The sequence below is a fragment of the Lissotriton vulgaris genome, chromosome 2_1 (assembly GCF_964263255.1).
Source record: "Lissotriton vulgaris chromosome 2_1, aLisVul1.2, whole genome shotgun sequence".
NCBI lineage: Eukaryota > Metazoa > Chordata > Amphibia > Caudata > Salamandridae > Lissotriton > Lissotriton vulgaris.
The window spans coordinates 701,852,149-701,878,602 of NC_141687.1; the positions used below are offsets into that span (position 1 = coordinate 701,852,149).

The window sequence follows — 26,454 nt, forward strand, 5'->3', positions numbered from 1 at the left end:
TCATGGGTGGGCTTACCATGTACCGCTGTGGCTGGAAACGAGTTATCAGGGTCGGCCGCAGTGTTTCTCACCCTATGCTCGCTGTGTCTGCCCCTCGCCCCTCGTATCATGCTCATTCTACAGCTTGGTGTCAAGCACTCCACAGGTGGGGACCACAGGCCTCGATCAGTAGCTTGGAGCGGGTGGTATGCACTCTCACACCCCTACTCTGTCTGCGACCCCCAACCCCCAGTACGGGCAGCAACTAAGAGTACTCGTGCCCCCAGGCTCTGATGTTATCTGCTGGCTACAGAGGGGGAGAGAAGGAACAGCGATCCCGTGCAAGCCCCATGAGCCGTACGGTCCCTCCATAGTGGCTCCGTCTTACCCCAAGGATGTCTCTGCTTGTGCAGTCCTTTTGGCGCAGATAGCAGGCGGAGGTGAGGGCTGGTTGTGCCGTTCGAAGCTTAACCGTGCTGCGGGCATCGGCAGGACATCCCAGGCCAACATTCCCGCTAACAGCCTGGTCGTTAGTGGGGGCACCCTAGCGTCTCACTCCGGCACTCATGAACACTGCTCTCCACTGCTGATTTTGGAGTGGGGGCTCTCCTCTCATGCAGGCCCGTCATCTCATACTGGCACCCTTACTACGCACATGTGGTTAGGTTCTCAAGTGCCTTCTAAGTGGCAGCGGTCACTAGAGATTGAGCGCAACCGCCATCTGGGGAATCTTCCAGGGCTAAGCATACATAGGTTTTCAGCATTGATTGGACCGTGTCTGTGGGTTCCCCCAGCGTCAAGCAATGCTGGCAGTCTTCCGATGTCGTTTTATTCCGTTTTTGCTTCTGGCCTCCAACATATGGGTAGCATATTAGACTTTATCCTTCCTGAGCAACAAGAGCCTCACGCAACTGCGGCCATCTTGCTTGTGCGCCCTCTAGCGCCCCTGCCTTTTTGAATTGTTACTTAATATCCAACTCTACCATTAAATGAGAGTTTTAATTACATTTCATTCGAGGTCAAACCTGACATTCCTACCTGCTCCCAATCAAAAGTTATCACTTGTTGAATGCAATAAGTTACCCTATGTTATCCTATGGGAGAGGTACACCATGCAGTACAGAAACCCCATGTAAGAGATGTTTCACTACCAGGACATGTAAAACATTAAAGTACATGCCCAGCCTTTTAAATACACTGCACCCTGCCCTATGGGCTATTGTGGGCTTACTTAAGGCGTGACTCATATGTATTAAAAAGGAATTTTTAGGCCTATCAAAAGGTTTATTTTGCCAGTTGGAATTGGCAGTGTAAAACTGCACACAGGCTGCTATGGCTGGCCTGAAGCTATTTAAGTGGGTGGCACAATGAGTGCTGCAGGCCCACAATAGCATATAATATACAGGACCCGGGTACATGTAGTACCACTTCACTAGGGACTTACAAGTAAATTAGATGTGCCAATTGGGTGTAAGCCAATATTCAGAGGAGTGAGCACAAGGACCTTAGCACTGGTTAGCAGTTGTAAAGTGTGCAGAGTCCTAAAGCCAACAAAATATGAATTCAGCAAAACAGGAGGTAAGAGGGCAAAACATTTGGGGTGACCCTGCAGGGAGAGCCAGGTCCTACATCTGGTATGCCATGACCCAGGAGGGCAAAGGATCCAATACTTGTGAAAGCAATCTGTGCGATGCAGATATATTATTGCAAATGCCTAATGGGTATATGCCCTAATTAGCATTGTGTTTGTTAGCTCCTACATTCAATAAGGTCTGAGTGGACTATTGTATGTAAGTTAAGTAGGGTAGTCCCATAACGTTTGCACAGAGGCAGTGATGTCTGCATGAACTGAGGTTATTACTGAAAATGTGGGTGATGCACATGTGCTGTCCATTTGAATAAATATGCATGGTGGAATGCAGAGAACCTAGGAAATCACATTTAACATAGCCCCCGTGTGTAATGGTGACAGAATAAGCAATTCACATTGCCTTGAAAACCTAATGAGATTCATGTTGATTGTAAATGTAAATGTATTGCGACTTATATAGCGCACGTATCACCCAAAGGCATCAAGGCGCTTGCCTTGGGAACCCGTCCTGGCTTTTTTCCTGTGAGATAACCCTTACTGGGCATCCCCAAGGTGAAAGCCAGGCATCCCACAGGAGGTGGGCCGCCATAGTGGAGATTAAGCAAGCTATTGCCCAGAGTTGCAGCGTGGGACCCCATGATTAGAGTAGGCACCGAGGCGAGAATTATCGAGTCCGTGGACATTTTTGGGGCTCAGGACCCTGCCGCGTCGGGAATTGAACCCTGGTCCCGGGCCAGACCTCTGCATCAGGGTCTGCCGCTCTAATCAGTGAGCCACACTCCTCCACTTTAGAGTTTGCTTTTAGGTGACATAATTTAAGCAGCAATTTCGATTGCAGCCTAAGAAAGAATGGATATGGATAGTATTGCAAAGCAGCCATTTTGTTACGGGAGGATACTAAGGGCTTAAAGTGTGCTTATGGTTGCAGCAAATGTAGACATCTTAAGTAATTCCAGCTAACTTCTTTTTTAGTTGAAAAGAATATTGATCATTCCTGAACTTGGATAGCACCTCCTGTCATGTAAATGGATTTATTGCTTATGCCTGTTGTTCAAATCCTTAATCTTGGTTCTGCATGCGGTCGGTGGTGTATTCCCTATCAGTTTACACTAAATCTATTATTCAAATGAAATGAAGATCACATCCTAAGACTTGCTTCAGGCAAGGCATCAAAGCATTAGCTGTTATTTGCTGAAGATTAGTCTCTAAGATTATAAAGCATGGTAACTTCAGTAGGGAGAAGCAGGAGTGTAATCAGCGATTTAAATATGTGCCTGTCGATTTTAAACTCAAGACTGAAACCTTTTAATTAAATCTGATGGGTGGCTTTCTCCCTTGACTGGCATCTACATTCTTCACAAATCATGTTAGAATGTCAGAAGTTTATGAAAAAGTGCCAAAGGTGCAGTAAGGAGATTACATTCTTTTATTTAACACAAGTGATATTATTGAAACAAAAAATAGGAATCTGTTAGAAGTGGGGTCTCTATTTGGCAGCAGTGTGCATCCCCATGCCCAATTAGGGACTCTCCCTCTAGTCAGGGCAAGGGAGTCACACAGCGAAGATAACCCCTGCTCGCCCCTTCGGCAGCATTGCATGAGCAGTCAGGCATATCTCAGAGGCAATGTGTAAAGTATTTCTACCCGCACACAAATACACACCACACACTCACACACACACATCATACACACACACACACTAACACAGTTAAAACACTACAAAAGGAGTCCACATTCGTTTAGAAAAATAACCAATAATTATCTGAATACAAGACAAAAATGACAAAAATCCAACATACACAAGTAAAAATATCACTTTTAAAATATTAATCAAGTTTAGTCCATAGAAATCAATCGATGTGTTTGTTTAAGCACAAAGTACATTGGATGCATCAAAAATCAAAAATGGTGTGAGGTGCAGGGGGGTGAGGCACTGAAAAAGCAAAGTGAGGTGTCAGTTCCTTACTACGCAGATAAAGTGATGTGTCTGTTCCTTACTGGCAGAGGAAGTGACGCGTTGGTTCCTTACTACTAGGCGGGGGAGATAATGCATTAGTTCCTTACTGGCGGGGGAGGTGATGTGTCGGTCCCTTACTGGCATGGGAGGTGATGCATCGGTTTCCAAACATGTGGATTCAGTTCCTTACTGTGATGCGGTGTCAAAACTCTGCTACAGAATCCCAGAACTTCAACTATCTACACTTCATTAGATGACAGAAGAATCTCCCTTGGAGTAAAGGAGTTATTCCCCCGCAAGTCTGGCACCAAAGACACATCTGTCTGGTTTGCAACTACGCAGCTCCTGAAGGACTCCGAAGACTTTGCAAAACAGGTGGTGGGTTTCCAAGCTTCCCCGAGGCTGATCCAGGCTCTCCGCAAACCTGAGACCCAAAGCCTCGTGGGTACCGTGCAACCTAAACCCCTGGACACCGGTACCATTTGCAGCATTTATTTGTTTATTTGTGTTGCTTGTATAGCGCAGGAATTCGATCTCCAAGGAGATATCTCCGCGCTGCGTTGTTCCGAAGATAAGCAAAGACAGAAAGTTTGTGTGACATGACTAGGATTGCTGGGTAGGAAACAAGTGCGTCTTCAGACATTTCCTAAAGGTAGAGAGATTGGGATTAAGTCTTATAGAGAGGGGTAGTGAATTCCATAAAGTTGGGCCTCCTTGTCTTTCTCTTTTGATCCTGGGGATCTGTAGTAATGCTTGATTTTCAGATCTTAGAGTTCTTCCAGGTTGATAGGGTTGAAAGATTTCAGTCAGATACCTAGGACCAATTGCATACAAGCATTTGTGGATAGTACAACATATCTTAAATTGTACTCTCTGGCGTATAGGAAGCCAGTGTATCTTGTTGAGTAGGGGATAGGAGGGGGATCTGGCAGGGGCATTGAGGATCAACCTGGCGGCTGTATTTTGAACAACCTGTAGCCTCTTCAGCTGTTTTACATTAGCAGATATCAACAATCCATTGCAGTAGTCAAGCCTACTAATAACTAAGGTCTGGACTAGTGTTCTCCGATGGTAACCTACTAAATAAGGAAAAACCCTTCTAAGTAAGCCAATTACTCTCATGCAGGTTCCCGTGACCTGGGTGGCATGATCTTTTAGCACCAGTGATTGGTCCAACTTGACACCCAGATTTTTCACACTTTCCTTAGGGCATGGAGCTGAGCCTAGTTCTGGGGGCCACCACTCAGGAGACCAAAGGAGTGGGGCATTTCCAAAGAGCATGACCTCCGTCTTACCCACATTGCACTGTAGGCAATTGGAGGTCATCCATCCGGCTATTGCTCTCATTCCAGCAGCAAAGGAATTCCTTACCGCAGAAGTCATATTTTGGAATGGGAACAGCAGCTGGGTGTCATCTGCATAGGATATTGGTGTGAACCCATATTTCCTTGCATCATATGCTTTTTGGAAATCCCTGAGGCTGTGCTTTGGGCTACTTGTAGTACAGAACCCAAGCAGTGATTACACTGAAGATTATTGGCCTACACTCCACGAGTTACCCTTGGGCTGGTATTTAGTGATTCCTCTCGAGGTCCCTTTGCGATCCCTTGTCCGTCAACTTGTGGGTCCCTGAGAAAGGTACTGTAACTTTGAACAGGCTTACCTGGTTTATCCAGATGTGCCCTGACTCTATGTCGCTTGGGGAGTCATCTGGACCTTGCTGGTACATCCCGAAGCCTTTTTACTCTCACAGCATGGGTTGCTGTTGCCAAGGCTTGTTGGTCTCTGATCCGGACACCGACCCCCGGCACTCTACATCCTTTGTGGGACAGCTTGCCTGGGGTCACCCTGATGTGACCCGACTCTGTCCCCTCTGCTTTCAGGTTCTTCTCATCCTCGATCCAGGCTTGGATCGCACTGGACACTATTCCTTTCCACGGCAGCAGCACTTTGCAGCTACTCGCCATTGAAAACAGCGATGATTCACAACACATTTGGCACCTATGCACCCAGCTTCCCTGTGTGAGGTAACATGAGTACTCTGGTGCTCACATGGGTGCTGGTCTTAGAACCTTCAAAGTCTAAAAGGCCTTGCTCCAAGTCCCCTCTGAAGTCTCCTTAATCTTAAACTTTCCAACCGCGACTTTCCCATAGGATTGTACGAAGCTCGCAGCTGTGTTCTCACACTGCACACATCCCACTTGGGTCCCCTGTGTCACTACCTTGGGTCGTTCCTTGGGATCCCAGCTATTCTACGTGCTCTAGGCACTGTGTCTAGTGAAGGTGTGGTTCCTAGACCACTTTCTTAATGTATGGTTTGGTCTCTCCCTGGGGCCCATTGTATATTGTGCTATTTACTGAAGTTCTATTGTGTTGATATTGTGTATCTTGTTCTCTAATCTCATAAAGAGGTTAGTTGATAGTGTTTAGTAATAAATACATATATTTTATATATACCTTGTGTGGTTCTCCTTTGATTTGGTCATTCAAAAGGTTATAATCTGGTAAACCAAGTTGCTTTACACTCCTTCAGGACTTAGCTTGAAGGCTGCTTTCCATAGCTTGCACTAGGATAGCTTTCAATAAAGGTTGTCTTTAAACCTATCATCAATAAGGGTTGTTTGGTCTGGTGCAAGGTGCTCACTATAACTAGTGGACAGCATATGCCAGGCCAACTTCTCACAGGTGGCACAATTAGTGCTGGAGGCCCACTAGTAGTATTTGCTTTACAGGCCTTGGGCACACTTGTGCACTTTACTAGGGGCTTACTAGTAAATTAAATATGCCAATCATGAATAAACCAATCAGCAATACATTTTAGCCAGGGAGTATATGCTCTTTAACCCTGGTTAGCAGTGGTAAAGAGCCCGAGTCCTAAATCCTACAAGAACAGGTGAGAAGAAATAAGAGGAAGAAGTCAAAATGTTTGAGTATAACCCTGCAAGGTCCAGGTCCAACAGAATCCCTCATCATGGTCTGGGAAATTTGGTGAATATCTTTACACATTTAAATGCTGAAAAAAGTAGAAACGATGTAATTTCTTTCTGAAATGTTAATTTTAATCTGAAGCAAAATGCTCTGAGTTATCTAAACATGTTCGTCCTTAATACTAGAATGCTCCAGGAGGCAGCTCAAAGATGTAAGACATCTAAGACTGTATTAATGATCGCGGTGCTAGTAGTACCGTGACTCAGGTGCAGATTAAACATGCCTTACCCAGAGTCTTGAACAGCAGTATAGTAAATCACGTTTTCCCAGTCTGCAGTGTGGGTCTGCAGTTGCCAGTGCAACCGAGTAATTATGCAGCCCAAGAGGGTGGCAGTGTCTACCATTAAGTTCTTAAACATGCTCTGATAATGCACACATGCTGTAGTTGCTGCCTGGTGCCATCTAAGAATCATGGTGCAAACCATTGCCCCTCTGGTTGGGTTGCTTGAAGATGTCCCTATTGTAGGTCATAGGTCAGGACCACTTTCTGGAGTGTTTAAATTTTGTGACCCTTCCCGAGACTCTCTTTTGGGTTGGCGAGTGTTCCATAATTCCAAAATACCCTACAATGGATTCCCATGCTGGCATGACAAATGTTCTCGAGCTAATGATGTAACATTCCTTAACTAATACTATCTGAACTCACTCCCAAACCGATTATGAATGGCACCCGACATTCGGTGCCTTAGTAAAACAAGACTTTCTTGTTCACAAGACACCGGGCTTTAAAATACACTAGACTGCTCCCTCCCTCCCCACATTTCCGATATATTATTATGGCTGATACTGAACTATTTTCTGTTTGACAAATGCTCTGCTGTAGCAGACTCACCTCTGCCAGGTGTTTTTTTCTCTACCATGAGCTTTTTTCCTCTGCCATTCTCTTTCCCATCTTACCTTTTTTCTTGCCGTTAAACCCCTTGGCTCTCTTCAAATAGATTTTGCTGGAATTTCCCTGTAATCTTATTTTCCAATATGCAGTTCTTCCTTGTGCCGTGCAGTGTTCTTATTTCAGTAATACGTCTTTTTTTTTTATTCAAATGCACGGAAATCCACATGTTACACCAATGGCAAGATTTCTTGAATGTCACCCCGAACATAATTTGTGTAGAATGTAGATGTCAGTCATAGGAGAATGTCAGTCAGCAGCTTTAATGAAAGGGGGTCATTTATGAGTGTAGACTATGCACGTACACATTTCAAATCTATAGTTACACTCCTGATTATCCCCAAATGCAATTAACATATTTTATAATCCCAGCCAGTAGTCAGGAGCAAATAAGAGCCAATGCTTTTGTACACTGCCTGAAGCAGTTTTTACAATGTTATTTCCAGTTCATTTGAATATTAGATTTAGTAGTTATTGGTAGAGAATAATGCAACGCCCAATGCATGCAGAACTGTGTTTAAGGTTTTGAGCAATAGGCATACAGATTATGGGTGTGCTAACAACTCTGATCAATTTTTTTCTTTCAACTGAAAATGGATTAGATGTCATATTTTAAGATGTTTACATTTGCTACAACCATAAGCAGGAAAACTTAAGTAGGAATTCATTGCCCTCCCATGTTTACTTTTCTATTTTCGTATTTATTTATGTATGTATTTATTTATATTTGCAAATTTGTAAGTGCAGCTCAACCCACAATGTGTCAATGCGCTTTAAAAGTAACACAACATAGAGAATGCAAATATCCTTACAGTGAAAGTAGAGATAACATGAAGTTTTGAATGCTAGTATAACCCAGTCATCAGGGAGGGTGCTTGTAGAAAATCACTTATTAAACAGACATGAAAAAGAGGTGGAAGAGGGAGACAAGCAGTGAAAGGTGAGAGAGGTGGATAATCATTTGAGAGAGATTTCCTCGCAGGGAAAGGCTAAGATGTCTAATCAAGATAGGCAAAGAAGTATGAGAGGGAAGGATGAGAGAGGTAGGGAAGAGAGTAAATGAGTGACACACAGGAGAGGACTGAACAGAGAACAAAGATAAAACGTATGGATAGGAGAAGAGGGCACAGGTTGCAGATAGAAACATCTGGGATATGAATGAGAACAGGGAGTGCAAAGGAGGCGGGTAAAAGATTGGGCGACTGGATGAGGCTAGATAAATGTAATATTAGAAGTGCCACAGTGGTAGGAAAAGGGTAATAGAGGGAATGGAAAGACAATGGCGAGAAAGAAATGGGCAGAGCATTTACAGACCAGCATACAGTATAAACAGGTGGTTTTCTTTTCGGAACTGAAGAAGGTGTTTGTGTTCACAGATTGCTCAGGTAAAGTGTTCTAAAGAGATGAAGAGGTTCAAGCTTAAAATGTTCTGCTTCTGATGTTTTTGAATCCTCGAGACTTATCTGAAGTGAAAGATAGGTGGATTGTGTTTGTAAATGCTTTTATTTGTCTTTCATGCCAGCTTAAAATTAATTCTGGCTCCAACAGAAAGCCAATGTAATTCCCAACAGATCTGATGATGTGGACACTGGTCTGATAAGAGAGTAACATCAAGCGGTGCAATGGTAGATTTATTGATACTAGTTACAATTGACTTTCCACAGTCCATTGATGACTTGACAAAAAATTGGATGCCTAGAGAAAGTTATCAGATTGGAGAAGAGCCTTTTGTTTTCTTCAAGTAAAAGAGAGTAGCTCTTGGGGTTTTTATAGAGTGAGCAATGTAAGAGGCAACAGACAGATGTACCAAAGGATTTGACCTCAAAGGAAAGGAAAGGTATACACTCAATTGGTTAAAATTCAAAAAGCCAGTTTCGATCACATTTTCATTCTTGTCTGTGATTTGTTAGATAGGTAGTTTTTACATCCGTGATGGATGAGAGTTTTATGTGCAATTGAGTATTGTCAACATTTTGAAGGATACAGACACTAGAATGTCCCATTATACCGACACTGGTATGTCCCATTATGGCTGTTAACAGCCCATTGTACATATTAAACAAAGTAGAAGCTAGTATTTTCACAAGTCACTAATTGAGGGACTAAAGCGAAGTTTTGAAGACTTTATACTTTTTTGCAATGTGCCAAGAATGATTTGAACCAACTAAACAACATTTGTTTAAAGAACATGCAGCTCTCCAAAATGTGGATAAGTCTTTGGTGATCAACGGTGTTGAAGTCCACCAAGAGATTACGCAGATGACAAGCCTTAACTTTGTATAGAATGAAGTGAATAACATCAATAATTTTTATCATAACTTAGTTAACTGACTCCAGATTTTGAGTAGATTCTTGAAGTTCCTTATGATAATATAAGATGGACATAGAAGAAGATGGTGGAGTTCCGGGTCTTTGATTGAAGATAATAGGCTTTGGCACTGAGAATGTTTTTTTCTTGTATTTTTCCTTGATGAATTTAGTGCACACAGTTTGTGTAGATTTATTTGATTACCAACCACTTTACAATTTACAAAGTGATTTTGCTTCTTAGTGTAGGCGTTCTTGGGAAGCAGAAGTTTTGAGTTCAAGAAGCGCTATCTTGTCAATTCTCATTTGGTTAGTTTTTGGTAATTGTTGAAGCAGCTGCTGGCATCATTGTTAAGATGAGATTTAATGACAATTGGTTTCAGTAGTATTGAAATACAATTGAAGGATTCTTTATGATGGTTTTTGGAATCAAATGTAGGAGCAGGAGGGGGAATGGGGCAGGGATATCCCTTAAACTCTCTGATCTTTACACTTGCTCTGGAGCCACTTGTGTGTTGGATCAATAGGGATGCACTTGTTTAGGGCATGAGATGGGATGGGAGAATCTCTGCATTTATAGGCTGATATTTATTGTACCTGGCACAACCATATAGAACCATGTGCATGGGAAAATTGAAATCTTAGAACTATTTGGCAAATATTCTGGGTTTTGTATTATCTAGAACAAAATTGTTCTATACACACCTACCTAATGGTCCCCAGGAAAAAAGATCAGGTGGGCTCTAACTATCCTCCAATATAGATTCTTATCACTAGGTGTTCATATCACATGCAAACCTTAGCCTCATTTTGCAACCTTAACATTTTAGACAAATTTAAGGATGATGTATGCCACTTCAGACAATTGTAGCTATCCTTTCTGGGATGGTCGGCCTTCTTCAAAATTATGGTGCTACTCAAATTCTTATATATCCATCAGAAAACACTCCACTAAGTACCAGAAGAGTTATTTAAAAACCACAAGCAGAAGTGAGACTGTTACTATGGCTGCTTCAAATTGCCACCTTGAAGTTAACTTGGGGAGTCTATGATGGGGTCATCAACCTTCCAGATATATAAAATATTCTTCAAACTCCCAGCTAGTGGTGGTTATGGAATTAGGCTTTTCGTCATTGGATAAATCTTCTTTTCGGATTGACAGACATGCAGTGGGTCCCTGGGGATACCCCTTTGCCCTCTGTCGGAAGAATGGCCTAAGATCCTTCCATCTAAACATAGTAGTAGTCTTAAAAGCATAAAACATGCAACCAAATACCTGAGGTGGGAAAAGGTCCTGACTAGAAAAAAAATACCATTATGAGACAGTGCCCTGGTGAGAAAAGTTGGCAGCAACCTTGGATTGCAGGAGTGGGACTTAATAGGAATCAGCAAACTGAGAGACATCTGGGTTGAAAAGAAACTGGCAACCCTGGGGACACTTAAGAGGAAGTATCACTTAGCAGACACCATGGCCTAGGGATATATGCTGGCTAACAATATGCAAAGTGGCATTGAATTTGAAAATTACTGCCACTGGAAGACAAGGTCCTCTAAAATCCATCCCCTTAACAAAAACCAATATCCCTAACATACAAGAAAACTCACTTTACTCCTACAAACTGGCTAGAAATACAACAAAATGGTTTCAACAGATGTGGGCATTGCAAAGCATGCAAAATTGGCAAAAATACAAAATCCTTCAGAGATCCAGAAGGCCGACAAGTCATAATAAAGACGAAAATCACATGTACTACTCAATATGTAGTATACATAATTCAATGTGACTGTGCACAGATGTACATAGGGAGTACAATCTGCACCCTAAAAAAGAGAATGCTTGAACATATAAGAGCTGTAAAAAACAGAGACATGACTTACGCCACGACTAAACATATGCTCGAATGTCAGGGTGGAGATTGGAGGAAAATGCATTTCTTTGGAATAGACAATGTGGAACAAAATGAAAGATTGGGAGATAGAAAATTAAAACTCCATCAACTAGAATCAAAGTACATCATCCGAATGAAAACTAAGATCCCGAGGGGGATGAACCTGGATGAGGAACTCTTTGTACATTTGTAAATAAGAACATCACACAAGAATTATGAGACTGTATCACAAAGTCCAATATTATGTAGAAACAGACTGTGTGGAACATATGGATTGACATAGATTCGAGAAACAGCTACATGTAAAAATCTTAGGTACTATACCTTATAAAATGTATAAATAAGAGCGGAACAATCAGTACTTAACTACTGTTAGCATGACTGTGCAAACAATTATGGATTCAAAAAGGTACAATACCTGAAATGCAAAAGTCTTTATTTGCTATTTCCTTTCTTAATTGCAAACGCTAATGCTTCAGTATGTGTATAATGTGTCATATAAGACTGCTAAGCAATATTAATTTCTGTCACTTAAGGTGTTTTCCGTTGTGAGTTGGATAAAAACTACCAATCCCAGAATTCTATGGGACGGGTTCAAAGTGCATAGCCTTTAAAATCTGTGGAAAAAGTAGTGTCACCTACCGTGAGAAAGGGCGCATGCCCGAAACGCGTCAGTGTGATAGACTAATGTAGGAGTTTGCTAAATAAAGAAGAGCTACTGACAATTCCCGAGTGCTGCGTCTTAACTTGGCAAAAAAATAAATAAATATATATATATATATATATATATATTGCTTAGTTTAAAATATATATATATTTAGGGACACTTCAATGGAATGAGGCTGCATAGAATATGTCGGGCTCAAGAAGGGTCCCCAGAAAGGCAAAACACATTTACAGCTTTCGTGAATAACTTAGTGTAGTATAGTATAGAATAATTAGTGAAAATATACTTCTGGTGTGATAATTCGGATGTCAGCTTCCATGTCACACCTTTCTGTTCTGTATGCACACACTGCTTGATAAAATGTATTCTATTAAATTAAACAGTATTCCACCTTGCGACCATGAAAAAGCCAATATCTTATGCAATTTCAAATCAAATTGGAACACCAGAATGGCTAGATCAGCCTTCAACTTTTCTGATCCCTGATGGTTAATAATAATTGAATTTAAAATAAAAATCTTTCTGTAAAAGGGCCATGAGGTAACGAGATTCTTATTGCAGGGCACCACAGTTCAATATTATAGCAGTTTCTTGCAAATTTTAGAGTCTTGAGAGGAGATATTTAAAAGAACATTTTTTAGTTCAAGGCTGTAGAAGAAAATAGATAACAGAAGCCATTGTTTGCAACTTAACTGCCATGGTAGCAAATAAAGCTGGTGATATAGCTTGCAGCAAATGTAGATATATACATTTATAGCGGCTAGATCAATCTGCCTTTGAAAGGATTATTGATCCGCTTTGAACCTCCATAACACCTCTGGCTATTTAGGATGACAGATTGCTTTTGGCTCCTGTCGGGAAAATACAATACAGTTCTATTTGCATTCTCCTCTAAACACTTCATCTTCAATTTCTTCTCCATTACTTATTTAAATGAAATACACATCTCATTACAAGAGCTGTTATGGGCATCTATAAAAGGTGGGCACATTTAGTATCTTCTAGTTAGTTAGTTAGTTTCTAAAACATGTTTTTGCCTCTGCAACGCACCGAAATGGCACCAATAACATTTCAAGTAATTTGCATGTGTTTGCAGAAATGCAGTTATCTCACTATTGCATTGTTCTTACATGGTCATTTATTTATGTAAGGAGCTTATTCTAATATAGATCTTGTGTTTTATTACAAGAATGGTAATTTACTAGTGAGGACTTTCTTTTAAGAGCCTAATGCATTTTGTGAAATGGACTCTTGATTTACTGCTATTGCATCAAGTGGAATATAGGTTTCAATTACAAAGCATTGTAAAAGGAATGCCCAAGGTGGCAATATGGTCATAGTCTAAACTGAATGATCCCTTTCTGATAAGGAAAAAAGACCTATTTAAAGCATGTCCTATTTACATGGGCGTCTGCTGATATTTTTTCACAGGGGATACCTAAAAGAATTTAGAGATTGAGCTGCTGGTATTGTACCGGCAGCGCAATCTTGACATTTTTATTTTAGTGCAAGTGAAAAATCCACAATCCAGGGGAGAGGGTGGGGGGAATGGGGAGGCAAGCAGTCCTCCTTGCCCCTCCTTACAGACACCCCTGCCTATTTAGCATTCCATTCAGTCTCATTTGGAAACCCTACATGCAAAAATTGGCATCTCATGTTTTGCAGCAATTTTCACGTTCGCTCATTTTTCACTGCACAATCTCCACCAGGTGATACCGGAAAGAATTTGCATGCTGACAAAACACATCTCACTGATATTTTGCACCTTGCAATGGATGAAAACTTGGGGGCATATTATCAAGCCCCAGCGATAATTATCGCTGAGCGCGCTTAGCGCGCTTTTAATTATCGCCGGCTATCGCTGGATTATATCGCCAAGCTAGCGCTGTATCATTAACGCCTAGTGCAATGGAGATAAATATTCCAGCGATAGCAGAGTTTTCCATGGAACATCCCTGGTTTTCCAGGGATGTTCCATGGAAAACGACGATAAACTTGATGATAGGCCCTGTGGCCCTAGGAAAACACAATCCACCTCCCATGTTAGGTATGCCATAGTCAGGAATTTAACAGATGTTAAATTCCTGAGTTAAGGCAGAGTTAGCGCGATTTAAATTATTGCTATGCCTCGTTGTTAATATCACGAAGCTGCCTTCGCAATATTTTCCAATGTTGGTTTCACAGCCACGCCTAATTTGCATCTCATTATCGATGCGAGGCGAGGTTTGTGAAAAACGGAAGCTAAGTCAAGAAAACATACACTAGCGTGTCCTTGTAAATAATGCAATATAATTATCACAGCTTTGCACCCGAAAAAGGGACGCTAAAGCGGCGATAATTGTATCGCCAGCCCTTGGTACTATGCCCCTTGGTCTTGATCTGCAAGATCCCTGAATTTGTACTCCTCCTCCAAGGGTCAATAATTCAGGGAGAAACTAGTAAAAATGGGGTTTTAGGATTACAAGCTGTACGTGGGTTCCATTGGGAAACTAGGAATTAGTAGGGGGTTTAGTAATTCCATATTTGATACTGTGGTTAACTCCTTGTTTCCCCCCTAGAGTTTCACTTTGAGATTTTAGCTGCTTTGAGCAGATGGAGCCCCTAGGTGAAGGTTACTAGGTCAGCTGAATTACCAAGACACTGTGAGCATGGTATCTCTTGTTAACAGCCTCATCGGAATTATTATGGCACTTTTAATCGCAGCCTTACTGTTACTTTTCCCCATTCTTCGATGTGGAACTCAGAAACAAGCAGTAATAAATCGCTTCCTAAAAACAAATCTCTGCAGCATTGTTGATTTTGTGTATGGTATTATTGCTTCAGGTTAGAATGGAAGACAGAAATTAAGTAAGTGTCATTTATAGGATGCAAGTTAAAGTAAGGCATCTAGATGTTTAATTCATAACTAATTTCTTCTTTATTTGTTTCTCTTATGATAAATACAGAAGCCCTGCACTTATTGGATGCTTCATTGTTGACAGAGAGTACTTTGAAGAGATTGGGTTGCTGGATGAAGGACTGGAGGTCTACGGGGGAGAAAATGTAGAGCTTGGTGTTAGGGTAAGAAAGAGCTATCCAATTAACTTGACATGTTTATGTATCTTATTTATTGTATTTGTCTACCAATCCCACGTTGACCACAACAATCTCCTTCAGGCATATCTATCAATCTCCAACCCCTGTCCTAGCACAAACACTGCGATTTATAAGTGATTAATGCCACCATGCCACCATGAGAAACAGTGAACCTGCCTCTGGGTTCTCCTTGATCTTTTTGCAACTGTTGACACTGCTGATAACCAAGTACATTTTAACACGTTCTCTGACTGCATACATTTTTAAAGCATTCCTCAGATGGTTCATACATTTTCTTGCCGATGGACAATAAATATGCCTAACAAATCTCATCAAAACACCAATACCTCTATAGGTTATGTGCAGAATGTCTCAAAAGTTCCATTCATGCCCCACTCGAAACCCTGGGGCATCACACTAGCAAACAAGACACCACACTACATTAGTACACTGACAACATACATATTTTGATGTGTAATTTGCCACTGCATACACACTCTAAAACACAGATTTTAAATCGTTCGGTTGTAGGTGCCCACTGGAATATATTCCATAAGCCTATCAAAACAGCCTTAACTCTCATCATGGGCAACACGCTATAGTCCCAGAGCAAAGACAGGATCAACCTCTTGCGTCACCAAGGATTATTACCAATCCATTCCCACCAACCCAAAGTCTCTGAGCTTCCACTTTAGTTCCTAATTCTTATTCAAGTGTGAAACCTCAGACAGGTTGGCATTAGTTGAGCCTCAAACACGTCTAGGCATTTTATTCCCTTCTATAAGGTTATGGGTCAGAAGGAAATGCTTGAACATGTGTTTGAGGTCTATAGTACACGTGTGCACCCTTTCAAACACGGTGGTGAATATCTCTGCTCATTGGCCTCCCCTGCTTCTGAAGGTCCTAATCCATGCTTCCACCCATCTAGACACTCTTCTATGTAAATGTGACCACATCACTCCACCTGAACCTCAACTGACTACAGCTCCACCTTGCACCAAGTTTAAGGTACTCTGCAACACTACAAAGTTATCGATCTAAAACACACTGGATTACCAATTTCAAACTCTCTATATCTGTTTGCATTCATGCTACATTGCGGAACAACATGATGAGAAACAAGGTCCCAAGGAAGTAGAAACAAGATGTGCTTCTCATTTAGTGTCCCTGAACTTTTGAACAAGCTCCCAACTCTATCAATGACTGCCTACTCAGAACTATCCTACAGCAAAGACCTTAAAACGCCACCTTACATCAAAATAACCTCCACTCCAGCTCACCATTGCTTTGTTGTAAGATGTTTCCATTCCTCTGCTAAACCAGATGCCCTTTTGTAAATGTCTGTCAGGTAGTTTTGTAACAGTCACACTTTGGAACATACCAACTTTGTTAAAAATTCCCCTACCCTTAGGGCTATCTCCACACTATATAGCAAACGCCAAAAACATAATAAAAATACATTCTTAGCACACATTACAATAATGCTTCCTAGAAAGAGATTATATATACTGAATCTTCACAAAACAATTTGAAATACTATATATTATATTAGTAGCCGAAATATAGAAAACAATTGCAAAAAAAGTGATTGAAAATGTTAAATTTAAAAAGAATCAAGAATATTCAAGAAAGGGCAGGACTTGAACATTTACTTTGACAAAACAACTGAAAAGTGTTGGAGATTATATGATGGATGTCATCAAATTGCATCAGTGAAATCTGAAAAGGATTTTACATGCAGATAAAAATAGAAGTGCCAATAAAGGAGGCTCATTTATCAAAGATGGGTACAACACCAGACTGGATCATCTGTGTATTTATTAGATCGCTGAGAGAGAAAGAGAGAGATAGAGAGAAAGAGAATCTGGACTAAGATTGAAAATGGACTACAGCCTTCTACAAAGCTGCGGGCACACAACTGCGAGACGACAGATCTTGCGACTACACCATTAGTGAAAAAGCCTGTTTGGGATTTTCTTTGTATGGGACAGGACTTAATATTAGGTTGGAAACATTTATTTAAGCTTTTGATCTATTTGAAGCCATGTACTTTCTTCGATAAATGTGTCATTATTGATATGATGACATGGAGCACAATCAGTCTAATGGAGCCCCCTGTAAGGAAGGCTGTTCCTCTAGTCAGTCTGCAAATTTTTCTCATTGCTCTAGATCTAACTTATATACAATTAGAGTTGTCACAGCAGATCTCAGTAAGGAAGAAACGTTATTTATCCATGTAATGTGATGAGATTGAATATGAAGTACTGAAATTACTGTAATTGCCCCCATATAATCAGAGAGGACAAGATTTAAAAACAAATATGCTATTTTAATGCCATAGATTGAAACATAGCTGTCTGCATTGTCTGTAACTGATGTTTGGCTAGAAATGGTGTTACATTTAATGCATTTCCCAATTCCATCAGATATGTATTTGAGCTTTTAATTATTTATATTGTTTTTAACTTTATTTCCCAATTGTGTGTATTCTTCAACCCCTTTTGCGGTCAAATTTAAAAAGATATTGACCATTTGAACATTGAAACTAGCTGAATAAACCTTCTCAGGCCAATTTGTGACTGTCCTCTTTTCAGCCTTATCCCAGGATAATATTGCCATGTTTTACATGGTGAGATCACCATCAAGTTAGCCACAGTTCTTAAAATGTGTGTTGTACCTCTAATATGTGATTTAAAGTTTGGCTAAAATCTGTTACTACTCTTATAAATTAAACTCTGTTATGACCCTGAAAAAAAGGCATTCTCCCCAGTGCACTTCAATAGAGAGCTGATGATTCTCAAGGTTTAAAATATGGTGGAGCTTCCTAATAAAATAAAATGCAGTCATGTGCCTTCATATAAAATATTTTGATATGGTGACATGAAAAAGCACACTATCTACCAATGAATTTGGGAATTTCAACATGAGAGGCAGCCTAGCTGTGGAACCTAGGGACCCATGTTCAAATCGCACCTTCAAAGCTAGGCTGAACTTCATGTGATTCTGCGCAAATCACTTAACCTCCCTGTTACCAACAATGTATTGTGCGAAATTTATTTGTGCAATCCTCACTTGATGTACGCGAGCTAGGATCGTCTCCCAACTCCTCCATGCAATGTACAATGTTCCGTTGCTTCCTACATAATAGGTTTGCTCCATATAAATATCATTACATACATACTGCAAACACGTCATGAGTCTGACTTACAAAAGCAATAATATTCAAGGAGGAGGACTCTGCCAGGTAATTATTGACTTGGGTGGACTCCTCCTTGGTCAATAACTGACAAGGCGCGCCCCTGGATAATATTGCTTGAAAATATGCTATTCTTTACTTAGGCACTTGCTTCCTGATGGTAGCCCCTTGCTATTAAATCTTATCACCATGAGCTGAATTCTGGAGTCATACACACATCTACTTTTTTGATGTTACCTTTCAGCATCTTTACCTTAAAAGGCATATTCTGGTGGTAAACATGTGCAGTCCATTTGCCATGTGATTACTGTGGGTGAGACACATGTAATGAGGCTGACCGACAGTAAAATGTCCAAAGCCGGCTGATAAAAAAAGCCAAAAATCATGGTGTACTAAATAGGTGGAACCCATTTTGCAAAAGCCCTTATTACAAATTAAGGGCTTAATTCATATCCCTGTGTAAGTGAGTGTTTGCACAGGTTTCGGAATTATGAATTGTGTGGTAATTATTACATCCTTAGAGCTTTTTTCCTGAAATATTCAGGCAGATCAAACCTGTGGAAATATATTGGGTGAAGGCCAGCAGGACCGGCAAAACAATCAGAATTCAGAATTCAGTGTGATAAAAAAATATCCATGTTAGGACTCATTTGAATTTGAAAACCCAGAATAGGAACTATATAGCACACATTGTAAATTCCTAGCCCTGTGTTAATGGTATTTACCATATGTGACAAATACCCCACACTATCCCACTCAACTTGCAATGAGTCACAAAAAGAAAAAGCCCACAGCAAACATATTTCATTGTAAACTAAAAATCTTTGTAGCATCACAGGACAATCCTGTTTTTTTATGAGCGGAGTTCTCTGCCCCGACTGTGGAGTCTCTGCTCTTGTAAACTTACTATTAGCCCCTTAACTTGCACGCTGCGTGAATTATGGTGCTGTGTGGGCAAAAATAAAGAGTGGGCGGGGTTCGGACGGTTCTCGGCTATCCTCTGCACATACCCTCAGTGACGTCAGACGGCCAGGGGCCGTCCGCAGCACCCAAGGGGTTAAGATGCCTTTTTGTGAATACTTAAAAAGCACCAACGTACATGTAATCTTACCTTTGTGAATCAGCCCCTAGGAGTTTAGCTACAGTTTATATGACATACATGTATAGGGTTGCAATAGATCTCCCAGATAAAGTATTGCAACTTTTGGAAAGCTTACTTTCTGGGCAAGGGAAACTGCATAGTCTGATATAATTTTGACTGGCATTTCAAGGCATTGCTTACTCTAAACACCTTTTACTTCTGCATTATGAAAACAGGATTCTGGAGGTGGTAATGTGTGACAAGAACCTATGTACACAATTGTATTGTTGCATTTTGCTGTGTAGGTCATATTACATATTTTCCTTTCTGTTTTGTGAGACCGTCTTTTTTTTTGCTGCAGTATTGCAATGTGATTTTGTTTTGTTGCACTGCAGTCTTTAAATTGCTCTCTGTTGTCCATGTTACTTTGGTTTGTGTGTTATTCAGTTATATTTAGCTGTTTACTTTAGATACATGAACGAAAGCTACTATATTTCAGGCCAAAAGCAGCAGATGCCTTGAAAGTTTCTTTAAAAAGCAACAATTTACTGCTTTCTAAGGTGGTAAAATAGCACTGCTGATGCTCTTCACCCACTGAAGACACCAGTGAGCCAAAAAATATGTCCGCCGCCAGTTTTTACTTCATGCAATAGAGACCTTAACGGAAATATCGTAAATTGATCAAATAAGTTAATGGGTTTGCAAAGTAACACCATTTTGAATAACTGCAAGCTTCTATTTAGTTTACCACATTGGTAAATTAAGAAAAGTAATTTCACAGTTTGTATTTTTTATAATAGTTAGTAATGGTAAACCAAAGACTGATTTAATAGATTGGAATTTGTTTCTTCTCAGCACCACTCCAGTACAGGTCAGAAAAAAAAATGTTTATGAAGCAACCATTTTGGCTGTAACCTAAGTTCACAGGGAGAGATGGAGTGTTAAATTTCCCATTCTTCACCTCCAAGTATAAGAAGTGCTTAGTTTGAAAACAGATAACCGCTTTGGCTCTTGTAAGGAGGCCACTGCATCTTTCGCCAGCACTGCCAGTTACAGTACCAATACATGTACTAACTATCACACTCCTACAGCTGTGACAGTTCAGACTATTCCAGGCCCCCAAAGCTATAAGAGCAGAAAGGGCAGCAGGAATTCGTCATTTTTAATTCATATTGAATAACTAAACAACTGTTGTTGTGTTCATCTCTATATTAGACAAAGAGCACCACCATGTAGCGGACTGTCATAAGTGCTGTGTTGATAGTTAAGTGCGGGTACCAAGCACTGGAAACCACCAGCTCAAATTAAGCACTGAGTATAACAATACAATATATGGTTTTACAACAGATTTGGTGTGTGGTGGTGCAGTATTATGGAAAGATGCAGTTATGAGACCGTCTGGGAACTTTACACAGGAATCAAATTCTACAACGTAAATCTTCGCAAGAATAAAGTTTAACTCAAAATTTTAAAGAAATCTAACCTGATTCCTACGTATATTCCTTGCTTGTGTAAGCAGGACTACACAATGGTGCATTAGTGGTGCACTGAGGTAGAAGGATGTTGTGTTTTTTTGGTTACACTTTTTCTACCACAATGCCTATTTGCACATTTTTGTTATTGAATGCGTGTTTCATTTGCAAAACTTAAGGATATACATTGCTGAAGGGCTGACTCATTCTTGCTTACGAGGAAACCATGACGCAATCCTGTCATTCAGAAAGCATATCAGGTACACTATGTACCCAAATTGAAGAGGTATAGTAGGCCCTGTTAAAGTTGCATGGAATGAGGTGGGGTATTTGCCACACTAGGAAATATTTTTCCACCTCATGCCGCATTGATCCACCACCAGAAAACACCTGCCCCTTCATCATACTCTTGCAGGTTACTCCTTTCTCCCTTTCTCACATGTTTTCTCTCTTTCTCTGCCTCCTTCTTTCTCACTTGTGTGTTTTTATCTCTCTTGCTCTCAGTCAATGGGTATGTCCCATAAAATGCATATTGGTGGGCCCCACCTGCAACCCCTGGCTCAAATTAAGCACTGCAAACATGCAGAACTGGTGTTTAATGCACCAAGACCCAGTAATGATTGCTCATAAAATTCTGAGTCGCATGCAAACCAGTGTTTGCACAGGTGCTGAAATTATCAGAAAACCTGACAGTCCGATTTCTCAGCCAATAATTTGCAGTAGATCAAACCTGCTAAAATATACTGGATGAAGTAAATAATGAGGCATGCAGATGTTGGTGAAGCTAGCACCAAAAACCACAATATACAAAATTTTGAGGGCAAAACTAATAATGTCTGTTATTTATCACATCTGATAAATAACAAAGATCAGGGTATTGTTATTCATCTGAAGCTACATATAATGACTATACCTGGGCAAAATTTCAATTCCGCGAGTGGGATTAAAGAATTTTGGCAACTCTGCATATTCTTGTAACGCAGACTTACCGTCAAATTTCGCCAGCCACCGTATGGAGGAATTTCTTTCCTGTTCGAGCACCACAATGACACGGGAACAATGTGAAGCTTCAGGATGTGAGCTGGAGAGCGCCAGTAAGATTTGGCATCTCCTACAGCGATTTCTGGCCGCTACGAAGGCTTCCAGTGAGATTTTATGAGCGCAGTTGGTCGTGAGTGGTTGAGGTTAGGGGGCTATTTCCTGGGTCGATTTTCTACTCGAGCAGCAGCAAAATTAACTCAAAAATATCATGGTGCCATTTGCACCAATTTTTCAGCATGTAACACACTACTAAGGATAAAATCAGAGTGCGAGAAGTGCAACATGTATTTTCTGCCAATTGACGGCACTCTGTGGAAGTTGCAGTTTTTATGTAAGTCTGAGTGAATTTCTGTGAGTTCCACCCAGGTCTAATAATGTTGCAAAGAAGAACTAATAATTCAAGCCCAAATTTGCATATTTTGTCTTTTTTCATAGCCATTTCCCTTAACAAATTACAGCCAGTTTGATCTGCCCAAATCTATCCTAGGAAATTTGTAGGAGTGTGTTAATTTTCACACAACTCTTAATTTGGATCCCTGAACAAACCATGGGGTTCGCAATTTAGCCCTTAACTTACAACCAGAGACGAAAAGTATTTCTTTGCAAGATCTTTCTCCCATCATCCTCACTGTCATCACATTTTAAAAGAAAAAAACATTTACAAGCTTTGTGACGTTTATGTTGTTTACGAAGCTAAAAAAACGATTTAGATGTAAATGTTCTACAATATTGCCCTTTCCTATTTATTACTATTTAATTGCTGCACTCTTTGATCAAACTTGAATAATGTCATTGAAATTTTCATAAGTCTTTTGCTTTATAATGTAATTTTACTTCTGAAGTTGCAACTTTGACTATGTAGGTTAGTTCTTTTCAAATATAGGGACGTGGCACTGACTAATTTTATCCAGCAACTATTACCCAATTTAAGTTAAGGCACTATCTCCAGAGTTGAAGTGAATCCCATCCACTCCCAGAGATAAACACTTCATAGTCCCCCACTTTCATACACTAGCAGATATATAAATTGCACAATACTTGTTAGACTCCCCTCCTCATGTCTCTTGGCAACATACCTCACTGTGCAACCCCCCTTTTCACCTTTTCATCCACCAATATTGCAACTTAGCAATACTTTTTAACATTAACACTTACCAATCCAAATATGGCCAATGTTAGGAGTGTAGATTACTGATTTCAATACATTTTCTATAAAATGTCATGTTAATGATTTTTTCAGCACTCCTCTGTTTTCTATATGTGGTGTTCTCCCAGATTTATACAGGAAGAACGTTTGAACCACATAAAGTTCCTTGTTCTTCTTGAATACAGTGCCCAATAGTGCATTGTTCCTGTGATGCTGGAGTGAAAGGTGTGTTGCCTTTTCTTGTGTCCTGGGACATACAGAGGTAATGGCACAGTATCTTGTATGGGCACTTCTATTTACTAGAGGTGGGCAGTAAACTCCGCTCTGTCGGTGGAGTTCACAGAGTTTTGACCTCTCTGCTTAGAGTACGGGGTTCAGCAAAAACTCCTCCAACCGCTGTGTGGTGAAGATTTTCTCATGCACAGCTCACCAACGTTAAGGTGCTGAGCACAAGCAAAAAAAAAAGCGATAGACAGCCTCTCGGGAGGTTTCACAAAGCGGCAGTCATAGCAGGTTGCTACTGCTTGAGTTGAGAAAGTTGCCATTCGCATTGTGAAAGCTGCTGTTCAAGTAGAAAATCTACTTGAACATCAGAAAGAAGTATCACCATCTGGCCTGCTTTGTGGTGCAGTTTGCACTGTTTTTTCAATGAGGGACAACTCCAAGTGGTAAATATCTGCGCGATGGACCAGACTCTGAAGAATCCTGCTGAGATTTTAGGTAACTCTGCTGAATTGAGCAAAGCAAAACTCAGCGAGTTCCACCAACCCCTACTATTTACCACTGGTGCCTAAGGATACCAATGCTAATGCACCACAGTCAGAGAACGAAATGCCTGATGTATACATTGGCTGACAGAGCATTATCTATCGGCATGGCGCAGTACTTTACGACTGAAGGTTTCTAGGCCTGCCGTATTTAGATGTGGCCATCAGACCAGTAAGCATAGCTAGAGTTTCCGGGACCGCTGTCAAGGTGGTTCCTGGAAATAAAGTGGAAGTTTGATGGATGGCTTTGTCAACATGACAAAGCCATTCATCAAACTTTCAAGTTTTTATTTTCAAAAACAAAACCACAAAGGAGGATTTGAAATTAAAAAAAAAATTCCCCACTCTCCATGGGAGTTATCTTACATGGTGATGGGGGTATTTTGCAGTTTTCACTGCCCCTTACCTCCAGGGTTTTCCTAGCGGTGAAAAGAAGGAAAACTGACTTGTATGTCCACCATTCTAAATTAGGTGGATGGGCATACGAGCCAACCTCCTATGATCCTTACTCTGTTGGTCTGTTAGAGGGGTGCAACAAAGGTCGGTCTGATTTTACACCAAAGGTCCACCCATACATAAATCTGGCGGGCGGACCATTATTTTGGCAGAAAGGGTACATTGTAGCCATTGCAACAGAGTATCTTTTCTGCCAACACACAAATTAGATCTTAAGTTACTCCATTGGGACACCTGATTCTCTGTACTTCTCATGTGAAAGTATGCAAACAGGACAAACATTAACCACACCATTCACTTAGAAGTAGTAAATCACAGTTATGCAAAAACATGCATGCACAAAAAGACACACACACTTACAAACATACTCCTTCTGTGAGAGATGAATAGACCTTTCACTGAAGGCATTCTCATAACGGGTTTAAGGAAAAAAGGTCTGCACTCTGCACCACTGGGTTGATAAGATCTTCCACTAAGGTTAGCCACCACATAGCCTGGATTGAGGGGCAGTGGCTGTTCTCACTCAAAATGAGCGTACGCCTTTGGAGTCTTCCTAATCATCATTGTGCAGATTTGAAAATTATGTAGAACCTCCAATGAATGTAAATGACTGCCCTGCTCAGTGGATGGAAAGTAAAGGGCTAGATGAAACACAAATGGACAGAGCAGCGGAGCTTTCCATTGAAGTGGGCTTTACACCAAACTAAGGGGGTCATTACGATGGAGGATTTTCCGCATCGCCTGGGCCGGCGGAAGCCACCGCCGGCCCGGAGGATGCGGAAAATCCTCTGTGGACCCACCAGGACCTACCGCCACATTAGGATGGCTGGTGGGTCATGGTTTAGGTCCGCAGCTTTTCCGCCGCGTCTGGCTTACAACCGCGGCGGAAAAGCACTAAAATGGTGACGGTGTCTCTCAGACACCGTCAGCCAGATTAGGATGTGCTTTGGAACATGCTTTTCAGCGGCGGCTTTTCCGCCGTGGAAAAGCATGTGTAACTGCACTGCGGGGGCCCGTTGCGGGCCCCCTAGGTGTAGTGGGGGGTGCACATGGGGGGTACCATAGGTACCCCCTGCATTTGCGTGCACAATGCAGCGGGCACCGCGCGGTGCCTGCCGCTTTGTGCACGCAAATGCTGTGCATGCATTTTTAACATTGCTGCGGGTGCAGCTTGAAGCTCCACCCGCCGCAATGTTAAAATAGAGGATGTGACCGCCACCCTGGCGGTCACATCCTAATCTGCACAGAGGGAACGCCGCAGCCCATGCGGATGTTCCCTCATGCTCTGGGGTCGCGGACGGACTCAAGTCCGTCCGCTATCGTAATGACCCCCTAAGAGATGGACAAAACATGGAGGACCTGTGTGACAGTCCATGGGAAAGAATTATGGTGACACTATTATCTTAACTTGTGGAGTTGTTGTTACCTTTATTGGACTACCTAGAGAGATGCACTGAGCAGTAAAACAATGTTATCTCTGTCTTACCTGCATTAGGGGTCTGAAATCGTCACAAATCTTAACAAAACAGAGGTTAATGATTACTTAATGTTGCCAAATAAGGAATGCTTCTAGATGCCCTGTGCTGAATTAAGAGTGTATGACGCTGTAATGATGTTTTTCTATCTTCACAAAGACAGTTGGAAAGCTTTGCAGCCTGCCTACCATTGCAAAGTTGTTTGCTTTAACACTTCTACATGAAAATCATGAATTTTGCAATAATTTATGTTGGACATATACTTAATGTACAATAGCAAAATATCCATGCACAAAACATACTTGCAGAATACAGTTATGGGCTCATTAATCGTTCTGCGCATAATACCTTTTCATAGCTAATTGTGCAGTGTGGGGGTTCTTGACCACATGATTTGTGCCAGGAAAGTCCATGTGTAACTCGTTGGACGAAACACCAAACATTTTTAACTGCTCACCATGGAAATGAGGAGAGCAT

The 26,454-nt window shown here is 41.1% G+C and overlaps 1 protein-coding gene across 1 annotated transcript in view; it reads left to right on the forward strand.

Annotated features, from left to right (window-relative positions):
- The window catches only part of GALNT18 (polypeptide N-acetylgalactosaminyltransferase 18), a 1,615,994-nt gene that overhangs the window by 1,138,524 nt on the left and 451,016 nt on the right, over nt 1-26,454 (forward strand). The window contains exon 6 of the mRNA XM_086955949.1: nt 15,213-15,327. Coding sequence (XP_086812075.1) covers nt 15,213-15,327 — 115 coding nt within the window. The remainder of the gene's footprint in view (nt 1-15,212; nt 15,328-26,454) is intronic.